The sequence below is a fragment of the Salvia hispanica genome, chromosome 3 (assembly GCF_029641045.1).
Source record: "Salvia hispanica isolate PSC_SH4W2 chromosome 3, Shi_PSC_v1, whole genome shotgun sequence".
NCBI classification, from domain to species: Eukaryota; Viridiplantae; Streptophyta; class Magnoliopsida; order Lamiales; family Lamiaceae; genus Salvia; species Salvia hispanica.
In genome coordinates, this window is record NC_142694.1 from 1,280,416 (window position 1) to 1,302,527 (window position 22,112).

Sequence of the window (22,112 nt, forward strand, 5' to 3'; positions counted from 1 at the left end):
ATAGAAAGATTCTCTCACATACTTCTTACTTTTTCTCCCACTTTACCTACTTTTTCTCCCTCATCTCTCCTACTTTACCTACTTTTTCTCTTAATTTCTCTTACTTTACCCACTTCTTCTCACCTCTCTTACTTTATCAATTTTTCATTAAAATTCGTGTCGTCACAAATGAGACTATTTTTTGTGGACGGAGGGAGTATCACTTACGTCATACTATTTCACTTTTATTATTTTTGATAAATAGACACTATATTCCACTCATAATTATTACTCTCTTCCTTTTATTCAAGATAGCCACATCCTTGAATGACATGTGAATAAATGGAATAGTTAAGTTTGATGACATAGCTTGGAAAAAGTGATTGAATATATTAATAAGTAAACATAAAAGAAAATTTTATTTCGATATACAGCAAATGAACATCTTGAGTTTGACAAATCTAAAATGAAAAAAGGGCATCTTAAATGGGATGGATCCGTTCACCATTACTTGTCATTAATTTCTTTTTTGTCCTTCGGATATTACTTGTCACACTTACTTTTTATTACTTTAGTATTAGATTTCACATTTCACTAACTCATTTATACTCACATTTTATTACATAACTAATACTCCCTCTATCCCAACTAAGTTGACTCCAAATTTTTGGACACGGAGATTAAGAAATTGTATTGAAAAATAGGAAAGATAAAAAGAGCGTAAAGTAGGTGATTGAATAAAGTAAGAGTGATTCGATGTTTTGTGTTTATGTAAAAAAAGAAATGATTCAAATTAGTTGGGACATCTCAAAAAGGAATACGATTCAACTTAGTTCGGACGGAGGGAGTACTCTGTTACAGACTCAATGGTGAAGGGTATATAAACTAAATGACCTCTCGCTCCTAACATCCTAATCTTTTGGGATGAGTTCTCCTGTTTAGTCCATATCATTGGTGTTTACATTGCGAGCCCTGATGACCAGACAAAGAACACTCGTTGTGACCAACGAATATGTTTGGGGCCGATTCAGAATGATGACCCTTCTCTTATTTAGTCTGTATCATCCCTTCGTACCACTCTAAGTGGGACATGATTAAAATAGTAAAATTACTAATGAGACACAAAATCTATAGAATAGAAGATCCATCCCCTTCCCCTATAAATACATCATAAACAAAGAACCAAGTCACTAAGTGCAATTTCTACAAGTATCATGGACTTCGACTCCTCATTTACCCCCTTTCTTATTTCGACTTTCGTGTTGGTGTTCGTGTTCGTGCTTTTCAGAACCACCAAGTGTTCAAACCCAAACCTCCCTCCGGGGCCTCGCAAGTTGCCTTTTATAGGTAACTTGCATCTCCTCTCCGGCTCGGCCCCGCCCCACCGCGTCCTAGCTGACCTCGCCACCAAACACGGACCCCTGATGCACCTAAAGCTCGGCGAAATCGACGCCCTCGTCGCCTCCTCTCCCGAAACCGCGGAACACTTCCTGAAATCAAACGACGCCGCCTTCGCCTCCCGGCCTTCCCTCCTCGTCACAGAGATCAACGGCTACGGGAGCACCAACATCGCCTCCTCTCCCTACGGCGACTACTGGCGGCAGCTCCGCAGGATCTGCACCCTCCACCTCTTCACGGCGAAGCGCGTGCTGTCGTTCCGGGCGATCAGAGAGGAGGAGGCGTCGGATCTCTGCAAATCGGTGGCGGAGAAAGCAGGATCGGCGGTCAATCTAACGGAAAACATCGGCAACACGAATCTGAACATCATGATCAGGGCGGCGTATGGCAAGAAGGGCGGTGGAGAGGTGCTTGAATTGAGCTCCATAATCAAAGAGGCGAAAGAGTTCATCACGTGCTTTAATCTGGTGGATGTGTATCCTTCGTTGAGATTGCTGAGGATCTTCAGTGGGATGAAGAGGAAGATCGAGAGGCATCATCGGCAGTTGGATAGGATAACGGGGAGCATCATCGAGGAACGGAGAAAAGCTCACGTTGTCCGTGGAAACGGTGATTGTGATCTGCTCGACGTTCTTCTCGGGTTGCAAGGCGATGGATCGCTTCAAATTCTGTTAACAACTGACAATATCAAGTCTGTTTTAATGGTATGATGAAGTTTGTATTTGTTCGCAATTATAAGTCAAATAACCTGGTTTAAAAAACTTTAACAATATATTAAATGTAAATAACCTTATTTTTTAAGAAATACAAATTTTATGATATGGATTTTAGTTGATTTTTAAAATTGCAGGAAAAATTCAAATTTGAACTTTACCATATTGTTTAATATAGTACTACCTCCGTCCCCCAAAATTTGCTACACTTTGACCCGACACGGGTTTTAAGAAATGTAATAGAAAGTGAGTTGAAAAAGTTGGTGGGATGTGGATCCTACTTTTAAAGTATTAGTTTTATAATAAAATGTGAGTAGGAATGAGTTAGTGGAGTATGGGGTCCACTACCAAAAATGGTAAAAGTGAAGTGCATCAAATTTTCAGGGACGGACCGAAATGGTAAACTGTATCAAATTTTCAGGGACAGAAGTAGTATCTAACTAGAATTTGACCAAATTTTATAAGTTACTTTCTCTGTCCCATTAAAAATGAAACGTTTTCCTTTTTTGACTATCCCATTAAAAATGAAATGTTTCCTAAAACAGAAACAACTCTATCTTACTTTTTCATCTCTCTTACTTAACCCTCTATTCATTAACTCACAAACAACACTATATAAAATCTCATGCCGATTTCTAAATGTTGCATTTTAAGTGGGACGGAAGGAGTACTATTTTATAAATTAGAAAGAGTCTTGTTTTTGTTGCAACAATTCAATATATAAATATACGCATGAACCACAATTTGGACAATAAATAAACAGGATGGCGCTGGAGTTGAGTCATCAACCACAGCTACAGACTGGGCAATGGCAGAGATGCTCAAGAACCCTAGGGTTCTGATGAAGGCACAAGAGGAGGTGAGAGGCGTATTCGATGGCAAAAACCAAGTAGACGAAAGCGGACTTCATGAGCTAAAATACCTCAAATCCGTCATCAAAGAGACTCTCCGGCTGCACCCACCCGGCCCTCTCTTGCTCCCAAGAGAAAGCACAGAGCACTGCGTGATTGGGAAATACCAAATCCCGGCCAAAACATGGGTGCTGGTGAATGCCTGGGCGATCGGAAGGGATCCCAAGCACTGGGAGGATCCAGAGAGGTTTGAACCAGAAAGATTTCTTGGAAAAACAATAGATTTCAAGGCGAAAACGTTCGAATACATCCCTTTTGGTGGTGGAAGGAGGATTTGCCCCGCGATAGGGTTTGGGATTGCGAATGTGGAGCTTCAACTGGCGATGCTTCTCTACCATTTTGATTGGATTCTTCCTGATGGAATCAAACCAGAAGATCTGGATATGATGGAATCGTGGGGTTTGCCGGGGAAGAGGAAATTTGATCTTAGTGTCATTCCTATTGTTAAGAGGCCTTTGCCACAGTAATTAAAAAAAAAAAATATCTGGTTTGATATGTTGTATAATATTTTCATAATTATCCATAAGTTAATGTAATAGAGTCGAGCGGATTATAAGCTTCGGGTTTTCTTTGTCGGTTCCTCCTCGGACCGCTCAAGAGAGTCGAACCGCATAGGTTTTAGCATCTATATATATAAACAATTATCATAATATATTTTATACTACCTCCGTCCCCCAAAATTTGCTACACTTTGACCCGACACGAGTTTTAAGAAATGTAATGGAAAGTGAGTTGAAAAAGTATGTGGGATGTGGGTCCTACTTTTAAAGTATTAGTTTTATAATAAAATGTGAGTAGAAATGAGTTAGTGGAATATGGGGTCCACTACCAAAAATGGTAAAAGTGAAGTGTATCAAATTTTCAGGGACGGACCGAAATAATAAACTGTATCACTATTTTCAGGGACGGAGGTAGTATTGAACAACAAAGAGTTTAGCTAGCTAGGTTACGATCTCTTTACTTATCTTACTTACTCTCTCCTTTCTTCTATTCCATAATTTATTCCTTTTTTCTTACGCGTGTTTTCTTTGATGGAAGAGAGTGGAATACAAATCTTTTCACTCATTTTTTCCAGGATAATTTATATAACATGCATATTGGAGTACTTTGAATGAAAATTATATAAAATTGAAAAGATACTCATTTCACTATTCTTTTTATTTTATTATTATTTTTATATCATTATCTATTTACTAGACATACTAAATAATATTGTCTAAAATCAAATAAGAAATGTGTTATTATTAGTGGGATATATGAAATGCTAGGGTGAGCACGTGGTCCAAATGTAAGTGAGGAAAGAAGTAGATATTGGGATATTGGGTTTAAATAGATCTAACAAAGGCCCAATTAATTAAAAAGTGGCAGCCCAATTTGTTTTCACAAAATCTCTAATACCAAAACCCTACCTCACAACCATCATATAATCTCACTTCACCTACACTTAACGGGGAGGAGCTTTAGCCTCTAATGAATTCATTTTTTTAATTGTTTTTTACTATAAAGTTCTAAAATTTATTCATATTCTATACACATTATTATATGAAAGCCCCTATTAATAATCTAAGTTACCTACAAATTTATTTTTAAGGTAAAATTAATTTGAGAATTTAGCCCCTACTCCCATTCATTTCTGCGTCCGCCACTATCGCCATTTCTCCGTCGTCTGTTCCTCCGCCGTGCCGATTCTGTCCGATTTTGTTCGGATTTTCAGGTGCCTACACTTATGTGTTGGAGCTATGGAAAAAGAAGCCACGAATTTAACAGTGTATAAAAATAAACAGAGCAGCAAGATATTCGTGTTCACATAATCACAAATTTAACAGTTAATTAAAATAATTAGAGGAGTCTTAAGCCACAAATTTGTTAGCAATGACATATGTATTTAATAACAATCGCACTTATCATTGATAGATTTAAATCACACAAAAATAATTAAATATTCGATATTATAGTACAAAACTAAATCAATACGTAGTACTCCCTCCGTTTCCATAGTAACGAAAAATTGTGTTAAGTGAGTTAAGTAAAGGAAGAATAAAGTGGAAAATGAAAAAGGTAGAGAGATGAAGAGAGAAAAAAGTAAGAAATAATAAAATAAGTATAGAAAAATGCGTTGACTTTTACTAAAAAGAGAAATGACTCTAAACGTACCGAAATGACAAAATAACTCTATTACTATAAAATTGGCAAAATTACTCTATTATTATAGAACGGAGGGAGTAATAACTTTTATGTTTTCCATAGCTACATATAAGTTCATTATATATATAAACTTAAAATATATTAAAAATGTCAACACAGTATATTGAAAATCGACTCCAAGTTGTCAATTGGTTCAACCATTGTTTTCAGAAACTGGTGGCACCAAACTCTCAATGTAGCAAGATGCTTGACCACAATCGACAATGTTGTCACGTCGAGAAAACTTCACTTCTCCCTTTTCGATCATCCAATACATGTAAGGTGATCCCCGTTCGTTTAGATGAGGAAGATGAAACGACACCCATGAATCATCCTCCCCATATTTCTTCATCTCCCAAATTTTTCTCATTGCAAAATCACAGTTCATATCATATGTCCCATTTCTAATACCACGTTAGAATTTTACCAATAGGCTTATCTAGGGGTGGCAAAATGTGTCCCATAAATTTATTCTCTTATAAACACATATGTTTGTGATAAAATTGACATAACACATCTTGATAAAATTGTTTGTAACAAACAACTTTCAATATTCTTAATTTGTAATATGACTAGACATGTCTAACTGGTGAAGCCATCCTCACTATCTTCTCCTTCTTCGGTTCCATCAACGGCGATGCAAATGCTCCACTGAAATTGCATTTCGATGATCTGTCTGCCAGAGGAGTTCTCCGGCAGGGCTTCAACGACGTCGTTCTTGAATTTCTCTCGCCTTTGAGAGCAAAACCCTCGAAACTTGTGCAGAGATTATCGATGGTGGAAGCACCACTTTTAGCCGATTCGGAGCTAGGGTTTTTGTGATCTCTCTGAGGCACTTTTCTGCTTCTTTCTGCTTGCTGTGGAGTGCTCTACATTCCCAATTTAATTCATTAGTAAATTTAGTAGTAAAGGGAACATATGTATTAAAATCACGAAATTTGGTCAAATTATAGTCAAAAGCTGTAAAACAGACTATTAGGTCAGGTTTTTGCAATTATCTCATCCGTGTACAACAACGATTTTTTAATGATATAATCAGAAGACTTCGTATTGTACACGGATGAGACAGTTGTGAAGAAATGATACTTTATGATTTAATATTCGATTTTCAAACCTGGTCAGAATTTGACCGAACTTAATCATGTAAATGGATTTTATCTCAATAGTAAACCTATAGACATACAATCCATCAATATTTATTGGGAAACGAACCTCATCGAAGAATCTGTGGCAGGGTGAAGGCGGCCGGAGTCCAGAAGCCTCATATTTGATGCTTCTTTCACATCCTTCGAGTCCACGGATCTTCGCTGCTTATGGACAGGTGATGAGAGTGCTTGAGATTGTCGGGACACGGTTGAATGAGTTGAAGCACTATTGTTCCAATTCCAATTTTTCCTAACTGGAGCAGAACTCTGAGGTTTTTTTAATTCAGATTTTCTTCTGGAAAGGGTAGAAGGTGTTGGTGAAAAGATAGGAGAGAATTTGGTTGATAAGAGAGGTAAAAGGTTGAACATTTGATGATAATGGTGACTTGTTAGTAGGTTTTTCTTGTATCACCAAACCTTGCCCTATTAAAGATTCAAATAAAATAAATTAGATCATAAAATAGTACTACCTTCGTCCCATTCAAGATTACCACTTTACGGGATTTTAAGCATAGTTGTTGAATACTTAAAGCGGAGAGAAAATGGTTGAGTGTTTTAACGAGAAGAGAATAAGACGTTAAGAATTACCTAGACTGGTTTTCATGGATTTATTATCCATGCTGAGGTTTGATATTCTTGGCAAATTCTTGTTGCATGATGCTCTTCTGATTGATGACTATAGAGAGCAAATCAGTTGTAAAAAAATAAGTTTTTTTATTTGATAAGAAAATAGACAACAAATATGTATTCAATTTACCTCTTTTTTCATCTTTCCATCACTCTCTACATTGATGCTTTTTCCAATTGAAGCTGGATTAGTTTTCATCTATAAAAAAAGAATAAAACATTTTCATTCTAGACAAAATTAAAATGGATGCTAAAATCACTCAAACAACCTTGTTTTTACACAACTTATCTCCTTTCCTTGAAGCTGCAAAAAAACAAACATTTTGTAAATATAATTATGCTCAAACAAGAAAGTACTAGTAATTTAATGATCATGTTTGCATAACTTACATTGGACAATAGGTTTTAATCCAGATTTTGAACTGTTTCTTTCAACCACATTCAAGGGCAAAGATTTGCTTGTCATAGATTCAATGAATGATGGTTGAAGCTCAAACCAGCCTGCAGAATTCGGAGTGGATTCGGGTTCATATATTCGATTTCGGACCTCATGATTAGCAGGTAGCAGACTGGTCTCACTGGCTCCATTGTTTATGAACAAGAGCTCCTCTTGATCCAGAACTCCTGCTGATGTTACAATAATATAATTCAATAATTAGAATAAAATTATTAAAAATTTAAAAAATATCTATTGCACATAATGTGAAAATCCGGAAAATTGATGCTCAAGCCCCTACTCAAAAAATATAATTTTTATTGTGACAATTAATGTAAATCATTGTACATAAATCCCCTATCATCAAAACAATGTAAATATAATTTTTATTACAATGTAAATTATTGTACCAAAAGTATTTTTATAAAATAATCAAATATTTGATATTGTTACAAGACATTATCATCAAAATAAATCATAGAAAAAATTCTCCTATCAACATTTCGAATACGAAATATAAATTATTCAGTTTCCACCGAAAAAAATTTCTGCGTTCGCATGTACCTGAACTATCGAAGGCGCTGTCCCATGCTAAGCTTCTTCTAAGAAAACTTGGTCTAGATTCTTCTGAATTGCCATAGAATAGATTCTTCTCTTTTTGTTCCATTCTTTCAAGTTCTATTGAATTTCAAGTATTAGAATTTTCAAAACATTGTAGTATAAAATTAAGGATAAAGAATTGAGAAATATAGTAGAACCTGAAATGGAGGATTGAAGAGAATGATCAAAGAATGGTGAAGAAACAAGAAAATAATCATCTTCAGACAGCATATCAATGAGTTAATCTTTTCATCTGCAACACTTAATCCAAAACTTGTCCTTTTCTTCATCACATCGCCTCTGTGTCCAAATTCCATTCATCCACTTTTTTCTTTTATTTTGTAACCTCTGAATTGATACAAATTGCGATTTAAATTAGGCGAGAAAAATCAGGAAAGGAAAATTAGGATATGCGTATTTAGTGCTCTAGGTGAATTATTTTTAATTTTGGAAAAGAATCTGCCGTTGGATTTTTAAATAAAAACTTTAATTGGAAATAAAATCATGAAAAATAGCAGTATCTTTCCAAATTTGAATAATTAATTATGAATTTTTAAAAAAAATCAATTGTACATCCCACCAATTTTTCAGTACATATTTTTTTTATTTTATAGTTTTTAGCCTTAATATAAAATGACGTTATGTTATCGTTCGTGTCATCACAATGAGTCAACTCAACGTCGCATTTGGGACATTTATGAATATTTGAAATATCTTGATTATTTTTAAAATTTTGAAAGGTGTTTGTTATTTACTACGATGTAATTTTTTGATTTGGGAGGTATGCATTTATTGGGAGGTGCACATTTTCCGCTAAATTATTTATATTTAAATAAAATCAATGTGAACCATTAGTAACCGCTTTACCCCACAATGAATTTATTACTATAGTATATGATTTATTGGTAACGTCAGGTTGTGGAACGATCCGGAATTATTAAGGATAAATAGTACTACTATTCATCAAAAAACTTTCTTATATTTTTCTAGTTTGTATAAGTGTCTTCTAGATAAAATTTTTATTATAGTACTCTTATTAGATCTAACATTAAGATAATTTGAAACAAATACATTTGAAAACTTAAATTTTCCAAATAATGCATGGTGCTCAACAAGATCTTCTACCACTTGACTTAATATTCCACCTTCACATTTTATTTAAGCCATGGGCACGACTCAAAAGTCAAAATTATAGGCTATTAGTGTTCAAATTGGACAATAAATATATACAAATTTCTTATCAATCCCCTAATTTTTGGTTAATTTTTCCTTCTTCGTCATTGGACAGTCATAAAAAGAAAAAATTAATACAGTTCACACTATAGTGCAGCGAGATTTTAAATTTTAAAAAGAAATTAAATAATACAAATAAACCTTAAATCAAATGTATATCGAAATGTCAACTACTCCCTCCGTACCCGAATACTTGACACAGTTTGCCATTTCGGTCCGTCCCCGAATACTTGACACAGTTCACTTTTTCCATTTTTGGTAGTGGACTTCATATTCCACTAACGCATTCCTACTCACATTTATTATAAAACTAATACTTTAAAAGTAGGACCCATATCCCACCAACTTTTTCAACCCACTTTCCATTATATTTCTTAAAACCCGTGCCGAATCAAACCGTGTCAGGTATTCGGGAACGGAGGGAGTATCTAGCGTGGATGATTAACGCGTTTTTGAAGCAAGTGGATGTCTTATAACGTTTGTACAATTCGAGGTATGATGTGATTTCTTTACATAATTGTAGCAATATATTTACCCTTTAAAATATTGTCTCAATCTTCTCTAAGCATGTGACTCTTCTTAGGTACTCCTCCGTCCCATAAAATATGTCACACTTTTCTTTCTAGTTTATCCCATAAAAAATATCACATTTCATTTTCTGAAAAAAGTTTTCTCTCACATTAATATAAATATTACTATTTTCACTTTTCACCTAACACATCAAACAAAACCTCCTAAAATCTCGTGCTATCCCACAAGTGTGACATATTTTATGGGACGGAGGGAGTACTACTTTTGTCTCAATCTTCTCTAAGCATGTGACTCTTCTTAGGAACTACTTCCGTTTCATAATAAGAGTCATATTTGTTGTGAGTGCGAATTTTAAGAAATGTAAAAAGTAATAAATTAGAAAAATTAGTGAAATAATATGAGCCCTAATTTTTTATATTGGTTTTATAAAAAAACATATTCGGGTTATATTCAAATTATAATATATTTCGACTCGAAACTAATAGGTAACTCTTAGAATTATATATACTGCCTTAACTTTATTCTGTAGCCATAAATTAGCAGTTAAATCACCAAAATTTGATTTACCTAACATAATTTATTCTTTAAGCAGATAATTGTGTACATACAACCAAATGGGCTCAACTATATGCAGTATTAGTAGGCCCAAAGAGATCTTGCTAAGGCCCAAAAGTATCACCAAAGTAAACAAAAATCGACATATTCAATTCTTACATGGAGTAATTTCTTTACCGACTTACTCAATTAGGTATGGGCTTTTAATGGGCTTGGGCCTGAGCCGATCTTAGATTTACCCCAGCTCAAGTCCATTTCCCTTCTCTTATGGGCCAATTTTGGGCTAGCCCATACTCATTTCTTCCCCCCAAAAAAATGTTTTGATATTTTAAATTTTATATCAAATTAAATATAATTTTATATGAATTCATGTTCAAAATTTGGTATACGCTATCGATCAAGTGGAGATCACCTACGACTTTTCCTACGCCATCTCCTACTTCAACTCTCACAAACATAATTAATGGGCCCACTATCATATTTTATGTTTGTGAGGGGTGGAGTAGGGCATGGCGTAGGAAAAGTTGTAGGTGATCCACACTGCGATCGATATTCACTCGTTGTATCGATTATGTCCACAAAACGAACATTGCGAATCACGTGGGAATCTTCACCCCTCACCCTAGCCGCGATTTTCTTGCTTGCCACAACCTTCAACACCTCCACATTCCCATCCTTGTTCCTTTTAGACCACAATTGTACGGCGGGAAGATGGAGAGTATCCATCTGCAGCGGCGGTTGCTAGTTTAAACAGTCTTTGGTTTATGTGGTAATTTATTATGGAAAAATGATTATTTAAATAATATTAAATTTAATAGGAAGAGAGAAAATTGTGTAAAGATATCACTTAAAACTTTTGTACCAGTAGATATGTATTAATCGAGCGAATTTAATATTTTTTATGGATGGAATGAGTATGATTTAATGGTGAAGAAATCCTAACCACAATCAAAGTTTACGGTTTTTGCGACCAAATTTTAAGTTCGTAGCCAAATTAGAAATCTAGTCATATGTAGTCCTTAACAACTTATGCCAAATTATTGTTAACTTTTAATTAGATAAACCAAATCATAGAACAACTAAATATTGCACATCTCCATCAAATCCTAAACTAGTAAAATTAAATATGAAAATCAAACCAAATTATAAATACTTAAGCATGAAATTAGATCATAAAAATATCTCATACCAACAAAATAAAACAAAATTAAAAGTTAAAATATGAACACCAAACCAAATCCTAATACTTAAACTAATCTAGCTTGAAAAGATAAAGATATCTTGTACTACCAACATAAATAAACCAAGAATCTACTCCCAAACTGGTGGCACCAAACTCTCAATGTAGGAATATGATTGACGACAATCAACAATGTTGTGAGGTGAATAATACTCCACCTCTCCATTTACAACCCTCCAAGAAACGTAAGCCGATTGCGGTTGCTTCACATGAGGAAGACGAAGAGGCACCCATGAATCATCCACCCCATATTTCTTCATCTCCCAAATTTTTCTCATTACATAATCACAGTTCTGATCATAGTACACCAAGCTCAGGCACTCCCCTCGGTCAACATCCGCATCTAACCCCGGATACAATCCATTCACAATCTCGGGAAGCTCTATCCTCCCAAACACCTCGCTCTTCAGGGCGAACGTCTCAATCCATCCACTTCTCAAAACCCAATGCATCCTCCCACAAAAAAAATCCCCAATCCAATCATACAAATGAACACTCCCGTACTCCTCTATCGCTTTCCATGAGTTCGTCTCTCCTCTATCGCTTTCCATGAATTCGTCTCGCTGCTGTAAATGCTACCCATCATTTTGCTACTATCATTCTTCACAGACAAAACAACAAACACCTTGAACGCATCTCTCTCCCCATCCCAACCTATCCCGCATTTTATGATACGACCGCCGCAGTCTAGCTCAGGCAATTGGACTGAGATTCTAGTGGCGGGGTTCCACAAAAGGAGAGACATCGGTTTATTATAAATGCAAACCAGCCCACTGGAATGGCCTATGATTTCACTACTAGCGGTGAGATGATCGTTGATCGGATCGCAGATGGGGAGAGGATTAACAGATGGATCATCCTTGTAGGATTGCATAGAGCATCGCTTGAAGTCGAAATTAGGGTTTATTGCACGGTATAGAAAGATGACTTGATGACGCTCAGAATTTGGGCGGCGTCGTGATATATGGAGATGGTGTTTGATGAATTGTTTGCAACCAATTAAACGGCGCCATGATTTCGAAACGCACCTGAATCTCAACAGCGATTTCACCGGAAGTCTCGACAGTATTTCTCCGGCGATTTCGTCGGGGAGATGGAGAGTATCCATCCTGCTGCTGCGGTGATTTTCGTCGGCCATTTTGGCACGGGATTTTAAGAGAAATTGTTTTGTGTGTTAAATGAAAATAGAAAAAATAATATATTTATATTAATGCGAGATTGAATCTTTTTAAAAAATATGACACGTTTTATGTGAAAAAAAAAAAGAAAAATGTGAATAGATAATTTATGGTAATATCAGAATAATAAGTATCGGAAATCTTAACTTGTAAAATAAAAGTGTTTAAAGAAAACAAATTGACACGAAATCCTATAAGAAAAAATATCACTATGGTAATGGAATGTTTTGGAATATTGATACGAGCATATCTTCGGGAATATCCTCCATATCTTATTATTCATTTAGCATTGATTTACCTTATCTTTTCCATAGTTTATTAATTTACCATATCTTAATGCTTAGGATATTATTAGAGTTGATTTACTCTATTTTAGTAGGATTTACTCTATTTTAATAGGACTTTTATTGTATCCCCGTATATTATAAATATGCGTAGGAGACTTCATTTTATGGAATCAATCAATAATATTATAATTATCTTTTTCCGTCTTTTACCTTGCTATTTACTTTCTCTGCGAATTTATCAATCCAAAACCCTAGTGGACGGCGGCGGCTGCTCGATGGAGAAAATCTCCGCGAACGATCCTCCCCCTTGGAATCCTTTACTGATCGCCCAGATACGATACGTATCAAATATATTGAAATTAAAATAAGTAATAAGATTTTGAGAAATAAGTAAAATAAGTTTGGAAATCGTAATCTGTAAAATAAATGTTTAAAGGAAACAAACTGGCACGAATCTATAAGAAAAAATATCATTATGGTAAATGTATTGAAATTAAAATAGGTAAAATAAAATTTTGGAATGTATTCCACCGCATCTTATTGTGTATGATTATGGCGTATCTTTAAACAATGTTAGAGCCACAATCCAATCATCTTAAATTATATCTTCTAGGTTTGTATCAAAATGACAACACCTCTTAAAGTAACACCGTGACACCACATATACACCAATATTATAAACGCTACACAACAATATTATAAACGCTATACAGTAATTTGTAGATTGTTATATACACCAATATTATAAACGCTACACAACAATATTATAAACGCTATACAGTAATTTGTAGATTATTATATAGCTTGTTGGATATTGTTGGCGAGAAAAATTGTTGTATACAGTGTAGCATATTGCTGGCCATGTTTTTTAGGGTTTTTTTTTGCCACGTGGCAGCTGATTATTCGTCCACGTGTACAAATGATTGGTTAAGAATGGTGGTATGGTGTTATTTTAAGAGGTGGTGGTACCTAACACTCTCATATATATAAACACAAAATACACTAAAAATGTCAACACAATATATTGGAAATCGGCTCCAAGTTAATTAGTTCAACCATTTGTTTTCGGAAATTGGTGGCACCAAACTCTCAATGTAGCAACATGCTTGACCACAATCGCCAACGTTGTCACGTCGAGAATTCTTCACCTCTCCTTTTTCAATCACCCAAGACATATAAGTCGATCCCGGTTTGTTCAGATGAGGAAGACGAAACGACACCCATGAATCATCCACTCCATACTTCTTAATGTCCCAAAATTTTCTAAAGTAAGATAAATATCTTACGGATTCTATCTTAATTAAACAAAATCTTAAAACTCTACTTAACCATAAATAAGCCATTTATGCAATGGTCATTCATTTTCTCAAAACCAAAAATGCTTTAATAGGAATAAAAAAGAGAGGGAGTAATAAATGAAATATAGATTAGAATTCCACTCCATTATGAGCAAAATCAAAATTGAATTTTAAGTTTTTTGGAAAAGTGGAAGGATCAAATCTTTCATCAGTTTTTATTGCTGAAATGGAATTATGATAATTAATCAGAATTTGATTCCAATTTCAATAATCCGCGAAATGCAATTTAATGATAATTGTTACAAGATACTTTTGTAGAATTTGTTGATGTGGATTAAGGTTGTATATTAGGCCTTGTCTAGAAATCTCCACCGACTTCTAGAACAGCCTGGAAGGTGAAATGAGCTAGAATTATCTAGTTCCATATAATTAATTTAGTTCCTAGAAATTATTAAAGAATTAGGTTGAACTTGTGCCACTAAATTTTCTAGTTTATGATAGTCGGTTCTTGACCGACTTAGAAAATACTATAAATATGAGATAGCCCACATTGTCTAGTGTTGTAAAAGTAACTAGAATAAGTGTGGTGAAAGTATAGTTAAGAGTAACTTAGGTCTCAAGGAGTGTCTTTGGATGTGTATATGTATACGTAGCTTGAACAAGAATAGTACGTCAAAATCAATGTATAGTTGAGTAACTTAGGTCAAAGTTATTTAAAGCGTATCAATGTCAATAGAGAACTTCCTTTTCGCATTTCGGCGCGGACACAGATTTAAATTCCAAGTTCAAAAAAAATGTCAATAGAGAACTTCCTTTTCGCATTTCGGCGCGGACACAGATTTAAATTCCAAGTCCAAAAAAAAGAGCTGATCTCACCAAGACTAAAATTCTTGAGAATGTTTTTGTGTCCTAGCCTAAAATATTGGACCAGAGATTATTTTTGTGTCCTAGCCTAAAATATTGGACCAAAAAAGCGGGATCCATCTTTATCGTTCCAAGACTTGAGATGCTTCTTCTTTAACATTTAGAAGAGTTGGAGAATATCCCATAAGATGTTTGTTTAGGAATATTACTTATTGTATATATATGTAGTCAAAAATTATCCATTATTACTATTCATCAAAAATATTTTCTTATATTTTTCTAGTTTCTAAGTCTACTATTTATCTAAAAGAACTTATTAGATCTAAAACTAAGATAATTTAAAACTAAGTACATTTCGATACTTAATTTTCCAAATAATTTCACAGAAATATCTTCTCCTACCTAATCAGTAATCTGCACCCGAATCATCAACTATATGCACAAAACGAACATTACAAATCATGTCCGAATCTTCACCCCTCAACCTAGCCGCAACTCTCTTACTCGCCACAACCTTCAACTCCTCCACATTCCTCACCATCTCCTCCGGCAACCCCTCCAAACCCGAGCACCGCTCGATCACCACTCGTCTGAGCTCCGCCAACGCGCCTTCCTCCACCACCACCCTCACCAGCGTACTCATACACTTCAAAACAAGCACCCGAAGCTTCCGAAACCCGTCACTCGCCACCACCATCTCGGACCCCTCAAAGGCGCCGTCCATCTTGAGACACTCCAGCTTCTCGAGCTTCCCCAGCAACGGCATCGGATCCTCCCTCACACGCAGCCATTCCAGAGTCAGATGGGAGAGATTCGGAGGGAAGGCCGAGGGCATCGTAGGTACTTCACCGTGAATCTTGAGCCTCGTGAGACGATGCATACTCCCGAGAGAGTCCAGACTCAAGTTCTTGACATAATTCAACTTCAGATTCACAAGATTCTCCAGTCTCCCTAACAAGTGAAAAAGCCAGTTTGCATCGAAGATTCGAAACAGATTTATCCCCAATTCGGAAAGACTAGTCATCTTTGCTACTTCTCCGATGTCTGATTCGTTGAAATTCACATAGCTCAGCTTCTCCAGTGACTTCAAACCGGTTATCTCCGGGACTTTCCCGAAATAGAAAGAAGACGCGTAGAGCCGCCTCAGCCGCCGCATTTTCCCTAAAACATTGGACATGTCAATCCCCGAGAGCCCCCTCATGTCGAGGATCTCGAGGTTGACAAGCCTGGGAAGCCACCTCGGGATCTCTGAGATTCCGGTATCTCTCACACTCAGATACCTCAACCCGAACAACACGCCTATTGGAGTCGGAAGCTGCTTCATCTCCACACACCCTTCGAAGTCGAGAATCCTCAGGAGCTGAAAGCTCATCCAGTAAGACGAAAACGCCGCATCAAACAGATACGGCTGGGCCCCACGGCGGACCACTAGGGACCGGATCTGTTTGTTTCCGTAAATAGAACCGTTGAATCTCCCCTGGCTGCAGTTCAGGACACGGTGGCAGCGGCCGGATTTGTCTGAAGACTCCCTTTCGAATCTTATTTCATCTTCCGCAATTCTCACCGACATATCTCTGACCAGATCATGAACGACGCAGCTTTTTATATGATCATCGAAGGATATTTCCTTGATTTCAACCAGACTGCGATCAGCCAGCTCTTCTAGAAACGCCATCGCGGTCTCGTCTCTTGTTTTTCCCGCTTCTTCGGTGATGATCCCTTCCGAAACCCACAGATCAACGAGCTTTCTGGCGCTGATCGTAGCGCCAGGCTCAAAGAAGCCGAGACAGAGGAAGCATGATTTTAGCTCCGGAGACAGATATTGGTAGCTTAGATCGAGGATTTCCTGTATATTACCATCGCTACATCTGATTTCTTCAAGAAATTTCTCCCATTCAGAAATGGACCTATGCAGGAAAATAAACCAAATCAAATCAAACTTCAAAAATCATAAAAATTAACCATAAACATATAAAATAAATAAACATATTCGAACCTTTGTAGCTTCGTGAGTAGGCCTCCTACCAAGGTGATTGCTAACGGAAGGCCGTTGCATTTGCTCAAGATTTGTCGGCCTATATCCGACAAATCTTCTAGATCCTTCCCGTCCGAGACAGTGTTGAGAAACAAGAGCCAGCTCTCGTCCGAGTCTAAGCATTTCATGGTATGAACGTATCCATCCTCGTCTTCCGAAAGTGGATTAGGCACCGTAAGAAGAAACCTACATCCGTTAACTGTCGGACGAAAAACTTAGATTGATGAGTAAAACTAGCTCGCATTAAAACGATTCGACAAACAAGAATATCGCTTAATTTGAACATCGAAGCTTATCAATGTGTCTACTTTATCGATTTTACATTGAAACTTATCATTTGGTTCACGAGACTGAATCTCACATGATAATTAGTCATAACAACCAAACGATTTCATCCATCTTACAGTAATTGAAACAGATAATGATAGTTTTCGAAATCAAAACGAATATCACAGCATGCAATTGAACGGAAACTTACCATCGCCGGGGAGAGCGTGGCCAAGCGTCTCAGCCCAGTCCTCGTCGCCGCGCATGTTGTCGAAAACTATGAAATGCCTTTTCCCCTCGAGGCGCTTGTAGAGGCTTTGCTGAAGCTGCGGCAATTCTAATCTATCCATAACATTCAATTCCCACTCCATCGTCTCTGTGCTCTTCATCTGCACGCAGAGCTCCTTGATTATGTCTCTCACCCTCACTTCCTTTGAAACCGCCACCCACCCGCGCCGCTCAAATGCTTCGCCCACCGCCGCGTGGTTGAATACGCTCCTCGCGAGGGCGGATTTCCCGCTGCCGGCGTCGCCTGTGATGGCGGAGATGAGAAGGTCATCTCCCTCACACAAGATTGCCTTCTCGAGGAGGATTTCCACGTCTTTTTCAATGCCCACCAACTGTTTGTCTTTTTGCCACTGAGACAATCTTCGTGATCTGTTAGACAAGAAGTCTGCCCCGTTGCTGGGCCTGAAAATCCAATTGACCGTTTTTTTTTATTTCAAATCCAACTAACCCACTATTAATAAATTGTAAAAATAATAATTTTACTAATTTACTTAGACCATCTCCAACCGAACTCCAAAAATGAGATTTAATGTATAAATCTTCTCCAACTATACACCAAATTTAAACCCATTTTTGGTGTTTTTTGTGAAACAACACCAAATATGGTATTACTGCAAAAAATTTGTGAGACAAAAACTCAAAAATGGTGTAAATTTTGAATTTGGTATAAATGATTGAAATAAACTACATTTTGGTGCGGCGTATACTCGAAAATAGATTTGAGTTTGGTATAAATAGTTGGAGATGATCTTATATTAAGTATTCCATATAGTAAGAACTTCAATTAAATAGTAAACCATGATTAAAATAAAATAACAAAAATCAAAATTTAAAAGATTAAATACAATGATCAACAAAAGTAGGCCTTTTGACTAAGAAAATACAAATTAAACATGAAATAATAATTATAAATCCCCTATTCCCTCCGTCCCACGTAATTTTATCCAGTTTCCATTTTGGGCCGTCCCACATAATTTTACCCATTTTACTTTTACCATTTTTGGTAGTGGACTCCATATTCCACTAACTCACTCCTACTCACATTTTATTATAAAACTACTTCCTCCGTTCCATAGTAATAGAGTCATTTTACCATTTTGGTACGTTCCATAGTAATAGAGTCATTTTCCTTTTTAGTAAAAGTCAACACATTTTTCCACACTTACTTTACTATCTCTTACTTTTTTCTCTCTTCTCTCTCTACCTTTTTCATTTTCCATTTTATTCTCACTTTATTTAACTCACCTAACACAGTTTTTCTTAATCTACGTGCCGAAAAGAAACGCCTCCATTACTATGGAACGGAGGGAGTAATACTTTAAAAATAGGACCCGCATCCCACCAACTATTTCAACTCACTTTCCATTATATTTCTTAAAATTCGTGCCGGGTCAAAGTGTGTAAAATTATGTGGGACGGAAGGAGTAATTAATAATCTTAAAATCATTCTAAACCATAGTATTTAACTATTAAGTAATCATTAAAGAAATGGCCAAAATGTAGTAAAAAATTAAAAATGGGACACAAAATAGGACACCAAATTTGAGATAGACAACCACATGTGCCCAAAAATATAGCATACTCCTTAGTACTAATCATTTATTAATAGTATATTTTAAAAGTAGAAATTTCATAATTTTTGCAAAATATTCAACAATTTAATTGCTTACCTATCGCCAAGATCTTGAATCCGGCAGCTCGAACGCCGGCCGTCGATCTCCCGGAGCCTCTTCCGGATCGAACCGACCAATCTCCTAAACTTTTTAAGCTGATACTTATGCTTAAGAGAAGCCGCGACGCTCGCGAGCGTCATTCTCCCTCTCTCCACCTTAAAAACAAACGCCTCCACGGCGTCGTCCGCGTCGTGCGCCGCCTCTCTCGTCTCGGTTATCCAATCGCGTACCGCCACGTCGCTTGCTTGCTTTTCCGACGCGTCTCGTAGGAATCGCTGCACCCCTATGAGCTCTTCTTTCAGCTGCCGGACCTCTCCGACTGCGCCGCCGCCTCGTAAAAAATCCTCCTTCTCCGTCAGCAAATCGCCGAGCTTTAGCGCCGCCGTGTGCACCGCCGCCATGTCCGTCGATGATTTTGGCCTCTTTGATTTGGATCAAGTTTGGTGAATTGGAGATTGCTTATTCATTGAGTTTTTTTATATGCATTTAAGATGAGAGTTGACTTTGACTTAGTATTCCACCTTCACCAAATTTCAATATCATGGTGATCTTATTTTAGGCATGGGCACGACTCAAAAGTCAAAAATATAGGCTATGAGTGTTCAAATTGGAAAAAAAATAGTACTCCCTCCGTCCCTGAAATTTGTCACTTATTTCCATTTTCATCCGTTTCTAAAAATTTGTCACCTTTCACTTTTACTCCATCCATCCCACAAAGATAGTCCCACCCACGGATTTTAATAAATGTAATGAAAAGTGAGTTGAAAAAATTGGTGGAATACGAGTCCTACTTTTAAAGTATTACTTTTATAATAAAATGTGAGTAGGAATGAGTTGGTGGAATATGTGGTTCACTACCAAAAATGGTAAAAGTAAAATGGGACAAACTTTATGGGACGGACGGAAATAGAAAAGTGGGACAATCTTTGTGGGACGGAGGGAGTACTGTTTTTAATAGTGGATCATACATTCCACTAACCCATTTACACTTACATTTTATTATAAAATTAATATATTAAAGTAGGACCCACGTTCCACTAATTTTTTCAACTCACTTTCTATTACATTTTTTAAAACCTGTGCCGAGTCAATTGGTGACGAATTTTAGGAGACGGAGGGAGTATACAAATTTCTAATTTTTGGTTAATTTTTCCACTTCGTCATTAAACAGTCGTAACTTCAAGACTACTCTTCTTTTTTAAATCTAAAAAAGAAGAAAATAAATAGTACAAATAAATCTTAAATCAAATGAATATCGAAATGTCAACTATCTAGCCTGGATGATTCACGCGTTTTTGAAGCAAGTGGATGTTTTATAACGATTTGTACAATTCTAGGTATGGTATGATTTCTTTATATAGTGTAAAATATTGTGTCAATCTTCTCCAAGCATGTGACTCTTCTTACATAGCTTCCTTTAATTCACCATACCAAATAATAGATGGCATGATAGAGCTACAAACCTTTTCTCAGAAAGTTTAGATAATATATTCGGGTTATATTCAGATTATAATATATTTCGACTCGAAACTAATAGGTAACTCTTAGGAGATGTTCGATAGCCAAGATTAAATCACATGATTAAATATGTATCATGTTTGATTCATAAGATTGAACCCTATAACTTAATCCTAAATGGATAGTCTCATGATAATTAGTTATAGCCTCCCCCTCCAACTAAAATAATCCCACAACATAATCCTAGATGGATAGTCTCATGATTATTAATCATGGCAACTGAACGCCACCTTAGAATTATATATACTGCCATAACTTTATTCTCTAGCCATAAATTAAGCAGTTAAATTACCAAAAATTGATTTGCCTAACTTTATTTATTCTTTAAGCAGATAATTGTGTACATACAACCAAATGGGCTCAACTATATGCCGTATTAGTAGGCTCAAAGACATCACAATTAAAACAATAATCACACAATAAAAAATGGGCTCAACTATAAGCAGTATTAGTAGGCTCAAAGAGATCTTGCTGAGGCCCAAAAATATCATCGAAGTAAACAAAAATCGACATACTCAAATGTTCATTGAGACATGGAGTAATTTCTTTTCTTGATACAAAAGGACCAACTTACTCAATTAGGTATGGGCTTTTAATGGGCTTGGGCCCGGGCCAGTCTTAGGTTTATCCAGCTCAAGTCCATTTTCCTTCTCTTATGGGCTTTTAGAGAAAATATTCAGTGGTCTTCTACACCACCATGGCACCATAAGATGGTGTGTCCAACCAATTATTTATTGACAACTAGGAATTTAATAGAGCACACATCCAACTAGACATACAATTATTTAGGAAACATTATTATACCACTTTTATAAAAATTTGCATAATCTAAATACGGATATATTTATTTTCAGCTCTATATATATTTCATATTTATATACACATAATATAATAATAATATCCCATATGTACCACAATAAAAAAATATAATCTTACAACATTTCGTTAGTAGCAGTATTATTTTATATGATGTTCTTTCTTTTATTTATTTACATAAATAAATATGTGTATGTATATAACTAAAAATTTTACTACATAAAAAAAATCTATGACTGTAATGTAATTTTTCTATCTTTTTTCTAGTGCATATAAACGATAATATATAAACTCAAATAGATTAATATGCAAATAAATTAAATTACGGTCATGCTT

The 22,112-nt window shown here is 36.0% G+C and overlaps 3 protein-coding genes and 1 pseudogene across 3 annotated transcripts; 1 reads left to right on the plus strand and 3 right to left on the minus strand.

Annotated features, from left to right (window-relative positions):
* Positions 1-1,156: 1,156 nt before the first annotated feature.
* On the plus strand, positions 1,157-3,688 carry LOC125187757 (salviol synthase-like). Its single transcript, XM_089067223.1, has 2 exons — positions 1,157-2,081; positions 2,854-3,688. Exons 1-2 carry the CDS (start codon positions 1,194-1,196, stop codon positions 3,466-3,468), a joined length of 1,503 nt encoding a protein of 500 aa, XP_088923349.1. The 5' UTR covers positions 1,157-1,193; the 3' UTR covers positions 3,469-3,688.
* A 1,651-nt stretch (positions 3,689-5,339) lies between these two features.
* On the minus strand, positions 5,340-12,666 carry LOC148929873 (F-box protein CPR1-like). Its single transcript, XM_089068631.1, has 3 exons — positions 12,117-12,666; positions 11,743-12,084; positions 5,340-5,467 (listed from the first exon to the last, which is right to left on the minus strand). The coding sequence occupies exons 1-3, from the start codon at positions 12,658-12,660 to the stop codon at positions 5,340-5,342; spliced, it is 1,014 nt and encodes a 337-aa protein (XP_088924757.1). The 5' UTR covers positions 12,661-12,666.
* LOC148929874 (uncharacterized) lies at positions 5,758-8,310 on the minus strand (annotated as a pseudogene).
* A 2,738-nt stretch (positions 12,667-15,404) lies between the features above and the next one.
* Positions 15,405-19,868, minus strand: LOC148929875 (putative disease resistance protein RXW24L). Its single transcript, XM_089067814.1, has 4 exons — positions 19,440-19,868; positions 17,693-18,171; positions 17,176-17,413; positions 15,405-17,086 (listed from the first exon to the last, which is right to left on the minus strand). The coding sequence occupies exons 1-4, from the start codon at positions 19,841-19,843 to the stop codon at positions 15,586-15,588; spliced, it is 2,622 nt and encodes an 873-aa protein (XP_088923940.1). The 5' UTR covers positions 19,844-19,868; the 3' UTR covers positions 15,405-15,585.
* Between the last annotated feature and the right edge of the window lie 2,244 nt (positions 19,869-22,112).

Coding starts and splice junctions, on each gene's coding strand:
- LOC148929873 (XM_089068631.1), bottom strand. CDS start 12,660: ATGGATACTCTCCATCTCCCCGACGAAATCGCCGGAGAAATACTGTCG. Junction 12,085..12,116: donor GATGGGTAGCATTTACAGCA/GCGAGACGAATT, acceptor GCGATAGAGGAG/AGACGAACTCATGGAAAGCG. Junction 5,468..11,742: donor TGTGAAGCAACCGCAATCGG/CTTACGTTTCTT, acceptor AACGGGGATCAC/CTTACATGTATTGGATGATC.
- LOC148929875 (XM_089067814.1), bottom strand. CDS start 19,843: ATGGCGGCGGTGCACACGGCGGCGCTAAAGCTCGGCGATTTGCTGACG. Junction 18,172..19,439: donor ATTCAAGATCTTGGCGATAG/GTAAGCAATTAA, acceptor TTGGATTTTCAG/GCCCAGCAACGGGGCAGACT. Junction 17,087..17,175: donor CTACTCACGAAGCTACAAAG/GTTCGAATATGT, acceptor TTTCCTGCATAG/GTCCATTTCTGAATGGGAGA.
- LOC125187757 (XM_089067223.1), top strand. CDS start 1,194: ATGGACTTCGACTCCTCATTTACCCCCTTTCTTATTTCGACTTTCGTG. Junction 2,082..2,853: donor ATATCAAGTCTGTTTTAATG/GTATGATGAAGT, acceptor ATAAATAAACAG/GATGGCGCTGGAGTTGAGTC.